Consider the following 10,654-nt stretch of genomic DNA (forward strand, 5'->3'; position numbering starts at 1 on the left):
ACCAGGGGGTCCCTGCTCCTCCCGTGCCTCAGTTTCCCCCCCAGCTCGGCGTCCCAATAAATGCACCAACCACCTCCTGCCTCTTGCGTGTGAGGAGGGGAAGGGACAGGCTGGGGCCACCAGGGACCCCCCCGCTCCGTGCCAGGGTGAGCTGGGGTGGTGGCAGCGTGGGGGGCAGGTGACAACCAGCACCTTCCTAAAAAAAAGCCTTTATTGTCCTAGAAAAGCCCCGCGACCCCCGCGGCTGGTGCCCCCCAGGGGGCACCGGGGGGCACAGCGAAGGTGCCAAGGAGGGGGTCATCCCCCCAGTCCCAGCTGCGCCCCCGCGTCAGTCCCAGCCGTTCTCCTTCACCATGTGCGACATCTCGATGATGAACTTCCCCTCCTTGTACTTCTGGCTGCTCTCGAACGCCTGTTCCTGGGGGGGGACACAGGGTCAGCTCCCCCGTGCCCCCACGGGGGCTGCCTTCCCCAGGCTTTGGGGGTGTCCGCAGCAAAGGTTTGGGGTGCCCAGACACGCCCAGGGCAGGGGTCGGGGTGCCCAGACAGGGGTTGGGGCCCCCGGGCAGTGCCCGCAGCAGGTGGGGGTCCCAGCTGGGGGGCACTCACGTATTTCCAGCCCAGGGTGGTCTTGCAGCTCTGGCAGAAGATGTCGGCCACCGAGTGCAGCCCCGTCAGCAGCAGGCGCTGCTCGGCCGGGCCGCAGCCCACGTTCACCCTGCACCGAGAGGGGCGGGTCCCACAGGCTCGGCACAGCCGGCCCGGGGACCCCCGGGCTCCCCCTCCCCGCTGCCAGCCCCGGTGCCCCCGGTACTCACACGGAGTTGAACAGGTAGGCACGGCCGTGGCTGCCCTGGAAGGACTGTGGGGACACGGCGAGTGTCACCGGTGGGTCCCCCACGTCCCCCGGCACCCCTCCCTCCATGTCCTGCTCCCGTCCCGCCACCGTGCAGCACGCCGGCCTGGGGACACCGCGGGGGGACACCTGCCAGCTCGGGGACACTGAGGGGGGGACGGCCACCTCCGTGGGAGCACCATGCGGGTCACCTGCCACCGCCAGGACACCGCGCCGTGGATTGCAGGGGGAGGATGCTTCCTGCCTTGGGGCAATAGCGGCCACCGTGGACACCACAGGGGGAGCACTCACCACCCTGGGGACACCGCAGGGGGACACTTGGGGCACCGCGGGGGGAAACTCAGCGCTCTGGGGACACGGCGAAGGGACACCCGCTGTCCTAGGACCCCGCCGGGGACGCGGCGAGGGGGACTCCCGCTGTGCCAGCGCACGGGGCCGGTGCCCGCGCAGCCCGGGGGTGGCGGTGGCACCTTGGAGATGAGCTCCTCGTGGCGGGCCAGGTGCGCCCGGCAGTGGACGCAGCTGTAGGTGCGGTGCGAGCGCGGCAGGTAGCTGCGGAAGGTGCGCGGCGGCAGGCGGGCGGCGGGGGGCAGGCGGCGGCGGGCCGGGGGCGGCATGGCCGGGGGCAGCGCCCCGGGGGGCACCGCGCAGCCCCCGCACAGCCGCTCGCAGGGGAAGCAGCGCAGCAGCGCGCCCAGAGCCGCCGTCCCGCCCGGCCGGGCTCGGGGGGCTCCGCCGGGGCCCCCCGGCAGAAGGAGGTGGAAAAGGGGGGCGGCCTGCGAAGGGGGAAGGGGGGCGGTGAGGGGGGACCCCTTCCTCAGCCTCCCAGGGGAACTGAGCCGGCCGAGAGCGGGCGCTTCATCGCAGGAGTGACACCGGGAGAGGCGGGGGGGCACGGGGGACCCGAGGGACTGGGGGAGGGGGGCGTCCCAGGCTGGGTCTGGGGTCTCTTCCTGAAGCGTGGGGGTCCCCGGGAAGATGATGGGGGTCCTGAGGGGGAAAACTGCGGGTACCGGGCGGGGGGAATGGGGGAGCGGAGGAAGGATGATGGGAGTCCCGACAGGAGAGGATGGGGGTCCTCCCGGAGGTTGATGAGGGCTCCAGGGTGCGCTGATGGGAGTTCCAAGGGGTCGGCTGTGGGTCCCGGGAGGGATGACGGGGGTCCCCGGGAGGGTGCTGGGGGGGATGTTTGCGGTGGCGGTGAAGGAGGACAGGGATATCGCCGTGGTGGGGCAATGTCAGCAGCGCTGGGGGACACGACGGGGGCCTCGGCGGGGCTTTGGGGGTCTCGGGGGGACACGATGGGGGGGGTACCGGGTTCCGTGGCTTCCCGGGGCCCGGGGCCGCTCACCGCCCGCCGCTCTCCCCGCTGCCGCTGCTGTCGCCGCTGTCCCCGGGGCGGGCGCGGGGGGGCCCTGCGTGCCCGGGAGCCGCATCACGGCACCGTGACTCATCCCGCGGCCGTGACGTCACCACCCGCCACAGCCGCCGTGACGTCACCGCCCGGCCCTCCGACGTCAGCCCGGCCGCCGGGGATGCGCTGCGGCCGCCGGGGCACCTCCCGCTCCCTCCTGTCCCCCCACGTCCCCGTGTTCTGCCTTGTCCCCAGTGCCCCCCCGCGTGTCCCTGTCCCCTCATGTCCCCCGCGAGATATAAATCAGGCGGGGGGGGCGGGACTGCGTGTAAATGTCGTGCGAACGTCATGCAAACGATCCCGGGACTCATCCCGAGGGATCGGGGGGGGGGAGAGGGGGAGCCCCACTGTAATGAGATGCAAATTGGAGGAGGGGCCGCGGGCGATATGCAAATGAGATGCAAACAGCCGCAGGAACCGGTCAGGGCACGCCCCCCGCCCCACGTGACCCCGGCGCCCCACGTGATCAGGTGCACCCGCGCTCCCGGCGCGCCGCTCTGACGTCACTTCCGTCGCGGCCGCGGCCGCCAGGGGACACCGGGCCCGGGACCCCCGCGTCGCCGTCATGGCGGACGATGGCGGCGAGGAGAAGAAGCAGGTGGCCAAGTTCGAACTGGAGCGGGAGACGGAGCTGCGGTTCGAGGTGGAGGCGGCGCAGACGGTGCAGCTGGAGCTGCTGACCGGCATGGCCGAGGTGTTCGGCACCGAGCTCACCCGCAACAAGAAGTTCACGTTCGACGCGGGCGCCAAGGTGGCCGTGTTCACGTGGCACGGCTGTACCGTGCAGCTCAGCGGCCGCACCGAGGTGGCCTACGTGTCGCGGGACACGCCGATGCTGCTGTACCTGAACACGCACACGGCGCTGGAGCAGATGCGGCGCCAGGCCGAGCGGGAGGACGAGCGCGGGCCCCGCGTCATGGTGGTGGGGCCCACCGACGTGGGCAAGACCACCGTGTGCCGCCTGCTGCTCAACTACGCCGTGCGCCTGGGCCGCCGGCCCACCTTCGTGGAGCTGGACGTGGGGCAGGGCTCGGTGTCCATCCCCGGCACCATGGGCGCGCTGTACATCGAGCGCCCGGCCGACGTGGAGGAGGGCTTCTCCCTGCAGGCCCCCCTCGTCTACCACTTCGGCTCCACCACGCCCGGCACCAACATCAAGCTCTACAACAAGGTGAGCACGGGGGGCTCGGCCCGGCTTGGGTCTGGCGCCGGAGTTCCCCACACCGTGGGGTGTCCGAATCCCCGGGGTGCTGTTTGGGGACAGCACAACGCGTCTTAGAAACAGCCTCGTGCGCGGCCAGCCACCCCTCCCCAGCTGTCCGATGAGATGGGAGGGCACGAAGGTGGTGAAGGGAGCCGGAGCACCTCCTCTGTGCAGACGGGCTGGGAGAGGCGGGGCAGTTCAGCCTGCAGGAGGCCAGTTTGTGCCCTGACCTCAGAGCAGCCTTTTCCATCCTGAGAGCCTGCGGGGAGGCCGGAGAGGGATTCTTGTCGGGATCTGGAGCGATAGGATGGGGTGGCAGGGGTTCACGGTGAGAGATGTTGAGGCTGGATACTGGGAAGAAATTCGTTTACTGTGAGGACGGTGAGGCCCTTCAGGGTTGCTTAGAGAGGCGGTGGCTGCCCCATCCCTGGAAGTGCCCAAGGCCAGGCTGGATGGGGCTTGGAGGAACCTGGGCTGGTGGAAGGTGTCCCTGCCGTAGGGAACTGGATGGGCTTTGAGATCTATTCCGAGCCAGACCATTCTACAATTCCGCCATTCTGCCCTGGGTGGCCGCCCAGAAGCGAGGCCTTGAGGGTTCCGAAGGAGGTGGGGACGGCGTGGGGACACGGGTGCCTCTGTGTGACCCCCTCCTCCCGCAGATCACGTCGTGCCTGGCCGACGTCTTCAACCAGCGCTGCGAGGTGAACCGGCGGGCGTCGGTGAGCGGCTGCGTCATCAACACCTGCGGCTGGGTCAAGAGCTCGGGCTACCAGGCGCTGGTGCACGCCGCCTCCGCCTTCGAGGTGGACGTGGTGGTGGTGCTGGACCAGGAGCGCCTCTACAACGAGCTCAAGCGGGACCTGCCCCACTTCGTGCGCACCGTGCTGCTGCCCAAGTCCGGCGGCGTGGTGGAGCGCTCCAAGGACTTCCGCCGGGAATGCCGGGACGAGCGCATCCGCGAGTACTTCTACGGCTTCCGCGGCTGCTTCTACCCCCACGCCTTCGACGTCAAGTTCTCCGACGTCAAGATCTACAAGGTGGGCGCGCCCACCATCCCGGACTCGTGCCTGCCGCTGGGAATGTCACAGGAGGACAACCAGCTGAAGCTGGTGCCGGTGACACCGGGGCGGGACATGGTGCACCACCTGCTGAGCGTCAGCACCGCCGACAGCCCCGACGACAACATCTCCGAGACCAGCGTGGCCGGCTTCATCGTGGTCACCGGCGTGGACCTGGAGCGCCAGGTCTTCACCGTGCTGTCCCCGGCTCCGCGGCCCCTCCCCAAGAACTTCCTGCTCATCATGGACATTCGCTTCATGGACCTCAAGTAGGGGAGGGACGGGATGTGCCCCCTGCCTCCTCCTCCTCCTCCTCCTCCCTGTGCCCCCTCCTTGTCCCCCCAGCGCGGTGTGACCCTGGTGCAGCACCCGACCTTTGCTTTTATACCTTTTGTACAATTTGCTATTAAATCTGGAAGCCTTTGCCGCTGGTGAGCGTCTGCTGAGGCGGGGGGGGGTGTCCCCGGGGGGAGCGGGGATTGCCGGTCCCGGGCCCGGCCGCCCCGCCCCAGCCCCCGCTGTGGTACGTCCCGCGCACGCGCCGAGGCTCCGGCCGTGGCCCCGCCCGCCGCGGCGTGAGCGCGCGCGCCCGCTCCGCGGCCCTGCGCATGCGCGCCGCCGCTGCCGGGGCGGGCCCGCGGGAGGCGGCCAATGGAGGCGCGCGGGGGGGGGCGCGGTGCGCACGCGCGCGCGTGACGTCCCGCCCGCCGCAGCCGCCGCCGTCCGAGCCCGGAGCCGCCGCCGCCGCCGCGCGCGGCCTCCTGCCGGTGAGTCACGTGGGCCGCGCGACCCCGCCGGGACCCCGCCGCTCCGGCACCGCCGCCGCCTCCCCGGCCCGCCGCTCCCTCGCGCCCCTCGCCGGGGCCCGGTCGCGACCGCCCCCGCCCCGCCGCTGCCCCCGCGGCTCCCCCCGCGCCCGGCTCGGGCTGTGCCCCCTCACCGCGCCGCGGACCCTCCGGCCCGGGGCCCCAGCGGGCACCGACCCCTGCCCGGCCCGCCCCTCTGGCCGCGGCCCCGCTCCGCCGTTCCGCACGGCCGCCTGCCCGATGGTCGCGGTGCCTCTGCACGGGAGCGCCGCTTCCTCCTGCCCCGGCTGCCGTGCCCGCGGCCCCGCTGGCACCGGAACCTTCTCCTGTGCCGCGGGGAGCCGGGCCGGGGGCTGCGGGAGCGGCGGTGCGGGGCTGGCGGGGAGCGGTGCCCCGCGGGCTGGGGCCGCTCCTGCCGCTCCTGCGGCGTGAGCGCACCGGAGCGGGGCTCGTTCCCCGCCTGGAAACCGCCCGGGGCCGGGGAGCGGCCGCGGGGAAGCGCCCGGGGGACTCGTGCCCTGTCCCGCACCCGGCCTGTCCCGGTGCCCCCGGGAACGCCGCCACCGCGCTGTTCTGGGGCACCGGAGCTCGGCCTCTGTGCCGCGGCCCACGGGGGACCCCGGTTTACAGCACGGGCCTCTCCCCACGGCGCCGTCCCTGCTCTCGGCTGTGGGCGGCACTGGCAGGGGCCCAGCCTGGCCTCTCCTCGGAATTCCCAGATTCCCAAACACCTGAGCTGTGCCGGTCCCCAGCCCCGCGGTTCCACCCCCCTCACCGCGCAGACTGGGGAGGGGATCGGCTGCCCCTGTGCTCCCCGTGGCTCTGGAAGTGGTTCCCCCGGATCTGCCGGCTCCCGCCCCGGCACTGGGCTGGATTTGGGATTCAGGGATTCTCTGCGCTAGGGGCTGCTCGGGTATTTTGGGGCGTGTGAAGTACAACCAGAGCCTTGTCTCGATCAAAGCCTGAGTTATCTTGGAGCCTCTTTCTGAGCTTAATCCAGTTACCACCGTCCCTCCGCCGGGCCCAGGTGCTGCTTTAGCAGGGGTTTATTCCCGGTGTTCCGGAGGCCAGGAGCCCCATCTGGGATTGGAGAGGGTGGTGATTGGGTGGGTCCAAGGGGAGACCTTGAACTCCCCTGTGAGGGGCCTGTCTGGGGACATTCCCACCTGTCGCTGTGCCCGGTGTCTCCTAACACAGTGACAAGAGGCTGGCGCTGTCCGTGCTCGCTGTGGGGTCCGTTGGGACGCGGCCTCAATGGATGAGGCATTGTTCCTCCTGCTTTGCCCGTAAAATGGGGCTAATCCCCTGTAAACCAGCGGGATGGCCTGGGGAAGGAGGATGGGAGCGGTATAAGCCCTGGGCAGGAGATAAGCACGGAGTGATTCCAGCCTTCTGGCTGTCTGCAGTGGAATATTCCTCCATGTTCTGTGTTGACCCTTCTGTACATCCACCTGGGAGAAAGGCAGGTGTGCAGGATGCCCCTGGAGCCGAGGGGCGGCCAAACATACATTGCTGTGCATCCTCCTTTGGAAGTAGGAGCAGGGAAGTGTCTCCAGACTGCTCTGTTGGGGCAGGTGCTCTGGTTTGGACACAGGGCAGTGACCAGTGGGGATCTCACACTGGCATTGCTCTGGCCACGGTGCCAGGTTTGGGAAAATTTGCACTTCCTCTGATGGATTTTGGAGTGTGAAGTGTTAGCTGGTTGTGCAGGGACAGGGTGAGCAGAGGGAGGAGGGAGTTCCTTGTTCCCTGGATGCCCCTCACTCACGGTGCCAGGCAGCGAGCTCTGGAATGGCTCTGTGGAATTCTGGGGTGCAGCTGATCAAAACAAAGTGGGAACAGGTGAAGCACATCCCGTCTCCGTGCCGCCGGGATCTGCCCTGTCTGGGAGTTGCCTCACGTGGAAGGAATTGTTTGTGTGTTTGCCCTGCGCCATGGGAACTCGGCTGGACCGGGGCAGGTCAGGAGCTGCGGATCCCGGCGGGCGGCGCAGGTTTGGGAGCCGGTAACCGAGAGGGAACTCTGTCCTGCCTGTGCCGTGGATCCCAGGGGTGGCAGGAGCCATGTGGTTGATGCCAAGGTGCATTTCCTCCTTCCTGGATAGGAGCAGAGTGAGGAGCTGAAGTGAGGGAGGAGGGAATGTTGGGAGCTGGGGACACGTGTGTCCCCATCACAGCAGAGGTGGGGAGCGCCTCATGCTCCAGAAGGGACAAGGCACGCTGGCTACATGTGGGAAGGCTGGAGAGGGGCTGGAGCAGATGAGCCGAGTGGGGTTGGAAGCAGGGAAGGAGGAGCACAGGGCTGGGAGGGGAGTAAAAGGAGGAAATCAGTGAGGCTTTACAGGGCCTTGAACCAAGAAAAGGAGACGCAGGCTCAGAGAAATGGAAGGTGGCAGCAGTCGTGCTTGCACATATCTCGAGGGAGGGAATTTGGAATTAAAAGAAATCCCCAGAAATGGAGATGAAGGAAACAGGAGCAGCTCCCCTGTAAGAGTGGAGGGAAACCCTGGAGAGTGGAGATGACTGCTCAGGAGGTGGCTGAGCAGAGTGGAACTGGGAAAGTGCTCCAAAAGGGAGGTGCTGGGATGGGAAAACCAGGTGGCATTTCTGAGGGAGAGGGAAGGGGGAGTGAGCAGTGACACAGGCACTGGGGGAGGAAGGAGCAGGGCAGGTCTGGAGGAGCAGTGGGAGAGGAGGAGTTGCTGGGCTGGAATTGGCAGAGGGAAAGGAATGGGAGGCAAGAGCAGAGCCCACGTAGGCCACAGGTAAGCAAGATGAGTTGGGGGCTCTTTGGAGCAGGGAAGTCTGTGAGTGGCCTTTGTGGATAGGGACAAAGTGGCCAGTGCGACAGAGGATTTGGGGCAAAGGTGCAGGGAAAGGAAGGGTTGGTTGACCAGAAGTGGGCAGGTTATAGGGCTGGGAAAGGGGATGGCTGGGAAAGAATATGTGTGTTTGGGAGATTTGTGACCTGAATTACTGTAATCTGTGGGAATTTGAGGTGGATTTTCCTTGTGTTTCTCCTGGACCCCTCAAGGATTGCAGAGCAGAGATCCTGGCACACTGTGCTGCACTTTGACAGCTTCTGCCTGGGCCTCTGCAGCAGGGCTGGGGCTGAGGAGTCCTGCAGGGTCTCAGCACGCCAGGGGGATCAGGAAGGCATTCCCGGGAGCAGTGTGGTGGCTCTGGGAGCCGGGATGGGCTCAGCAGACTCCTGTTTGATGAGTTGTGGAGTTATTCTGGGCACAGGCAGCTGGAGCAGGGATGCATTTGCATCGCTTCTCACTGGGATGTCATTAATGACAGCATGGGGCTCTCTCCCTCCTCGTGGGCCTGTCCCATGGGTACCTGATTCCATGGGGAGCTGGCTCTGGAATGCACAGCTCTGCAGGGATCACCCTGTGGAAGGGCTGGAGTGCCTGGATCTCTGGCTGGGAGGGCTGAAGCTCAGCAGGGCCATGAAGCGCATGCCCATGGCACCCTGCGAGGGCAGGGTGGGGATCTCTGGAGCAGGAATTATCAGGGAACAACTCCTTCTGCCTGGCAGCGTCTGTTTGAGCCCAAGGTGTGGCCGTGCCTCCATGGCGGAGCGTTCAAAGGGCCGGGTGCCCTGGGAGCAGATTGTTCCTGCTAAAGCAATCAGCCGTGATGTCAGGCCTGGACTTCCGATAGCCCATCCCTGGAATTGCTGTTGGGCTCGGCTCTGTGGGGTGTTGGGCTCTTCCCCGAACAGGCAGAGCGGGGCTGGGAAACTGCTGCTCTCCAGGGAACTCTGTTCCTGCTATGGAAAACAGCTTTCCCTGGTGTTACTGTTCAATTTGCTCCGCTCAGGAGCTGCTGCCAGGTGAAACCTGCACATTCCCTGCCGGGCAGAGCGTTGGCCCCGCATTTCCTCTCACTCCCAAGGGCAGGGAAACCTAGGAGTGGGAAGTTGAGCTTCGGTCCTGCAGAGGCCGAGTGGCAGGAGCTGTTCCTGGGTGAGTCAGGCGGAGTGGCTGTGAGCTGGGGCTGAACCCACTTGGTGGTAACACATCCTTGTCATTAAAGCTGCCTTTAATTGGGTGCCGCAGCTCTCCCAACCTTCACCCGCGTTTAGTCAGCGCTAGACAGCTCCCTGCCCACCCCGAAGGAGAAACTGGGGAGGCAGAGAAAGCTGGAAGGGAGAAAGGAGTGAGCTGTAGGCTGTGCTTGGACCTGCGGTGCCACGGAGGCAGCAAGGTGACAGACAGTGACAAGGTGAGGAGTGGTGGCTGTAGCAGCAGCAGCTGGTGGGATATGATGGATGATGGGCTTGTGGCTGCTTGGGGCAGGTCAGGGCCATGGGCTGGGACACCTTCCACTATCCCATCGAGCCTGGCCTTGGACACTTCCAGGAATGTGGCATCCACAGCTCCTCTGGGCAACCTGTGCCAGGGCCTTAGCACCCTCACAGGGAAGGATTTCTTCCCAATATCCTTTCCAGCCCTGAGCTCTGTCATTTCAAATCCACTCCTCCTTGTCCTGGCACTGCAGTTCCTGATGAATCCAGAGCTGCAAAGGCCACTTCTGATCATGGGTTTGGTGTTTTCCATGGGCCTCTCCTGTCTCCTGCCCTCCAGGGAAGGGGGTGAGATTCCTGGATGTTTTTTCCTCCTGTGGTCTCCACCCTTATGTTAAGTCCTGGAGCCTGTGCTCAGCCCCTGCCCCTGAGGGAGCCAGCGCTCACTGGTGCTGGGATTTGAGCCGGAGCTGCAGGAAGGAATTCATGGTGTCCCTCCAGTCCTTCCAGGGCTCAGGGTGGGTTTCTCGGTGGTAGAGGGGGTGGCTTTGAGCTCCTGCAGCAGCCAGTGCCCCTGGGCTGGGACAGGAGACGCAGTGGCCAGGCTGCTGTGGCTAATGACAGCCAGCTCCATCCCTTCTCTCGCCACGCTAATTTCTGTTGTTGTTTTTTCCAGGTGAGCTGTGGCACACCAGACCTCGAGTTTTAATGGTTTTATGTAGTTTTTTTTTAAAGACGGATGGATGGATGAATGAATGAAGAAGGATTTTAATGAAGGAAGGGGAAGGGAAAAATGGAGCTGTTTGGAACAAACTGAGGTTTCCCCCCACACTACCCGGGCCATGGGTGAGACAGAGCTGCTCAGCACCACTTCCACCCTTTGGTGTCTGCTGGGGTTGTAAAGGCGCTCCCTGAACACCCCCTTCCCGTTCACCTGCTGGGAAATGGTTGCTGCAGAGAAGATTTAATGAAATTCCTGTCGCTTCCCAACCGCCAAGTGGATACTGAGCCCATGGAAGGGCCTGGGGGGTCAGGAGAAAGGAGCAAGTAGGAAAACCCACA

General features: G+C 66.0%; 2 protein-coding genes across 2 annotated transcripts; one reads left to right on the forward strand and one right to left on the reverse strand.

Annotated features, from left to right (window-relative positions):
* Positions 1-193: 193 nt before the first annotated feature.
* On the reverse strand, positions 194-2,442 carry YPEL4 (yippee like 4). The gene is made up of 5 exons (XM_068194514.1): positions 2,171-2,442; positions 1,327-1,632; positions 819-862; positions 610-718; positions 194-418 (listed from the first exon to the last, which is right to left on the reverse strand). Exons 2-5 carry the CDS (start codon positions 1,471-1,473, stop codon positions 329-331), a joined length of 390 nt encoding a protein of 129 aa, XP_068050615.1. The 5' UTR covers positions 1,474-1,632; positions 2,171-2,442; the 3' UTR covers positions 194-328.
* A 255-nt stretch (positions 2,443-2,697) lies between these two features.
* On the forward strand, positions 2,698-10,589 carry CLP1 (cleavage factor polyribonucleotide kinase subunit 1). Its single transcript, XM_068194484.1, has 3 exons — positions 2,698-3,441; positions 4,134-5,299; positions 10,269-10,589. Exons 1-2 carry the CDS (start codon positions 2,836-2,838, stop codon positions 4,803-4,805), a joined length of 1,278 nt encoding a protein of 425 aa, XP_068050585.1. The 5' UTR covers positions 2,698-2,835; the 3' UTR covers positions 4,806-5,299; positions 10,269-10,589.
* Positions 10,590-10,654: the final 65 nt, after the last annotated feature.

This window comes from Anomalospiza imberbis, chromosome 6 (assembly GCF_031753505.1).
Source record: "Anomalospiza imberbis isolate Cuckoo-Finch-1a 21T00152 chromosome 6, ASM3175350v1, whole genome shotgun sequence".
Lineage (NCBI taxonomy): Eukaryota > Metazoa > Chordata > Aves > Passeriformes > Viduidae > Anomalospiza > Anomalospiza imberbis.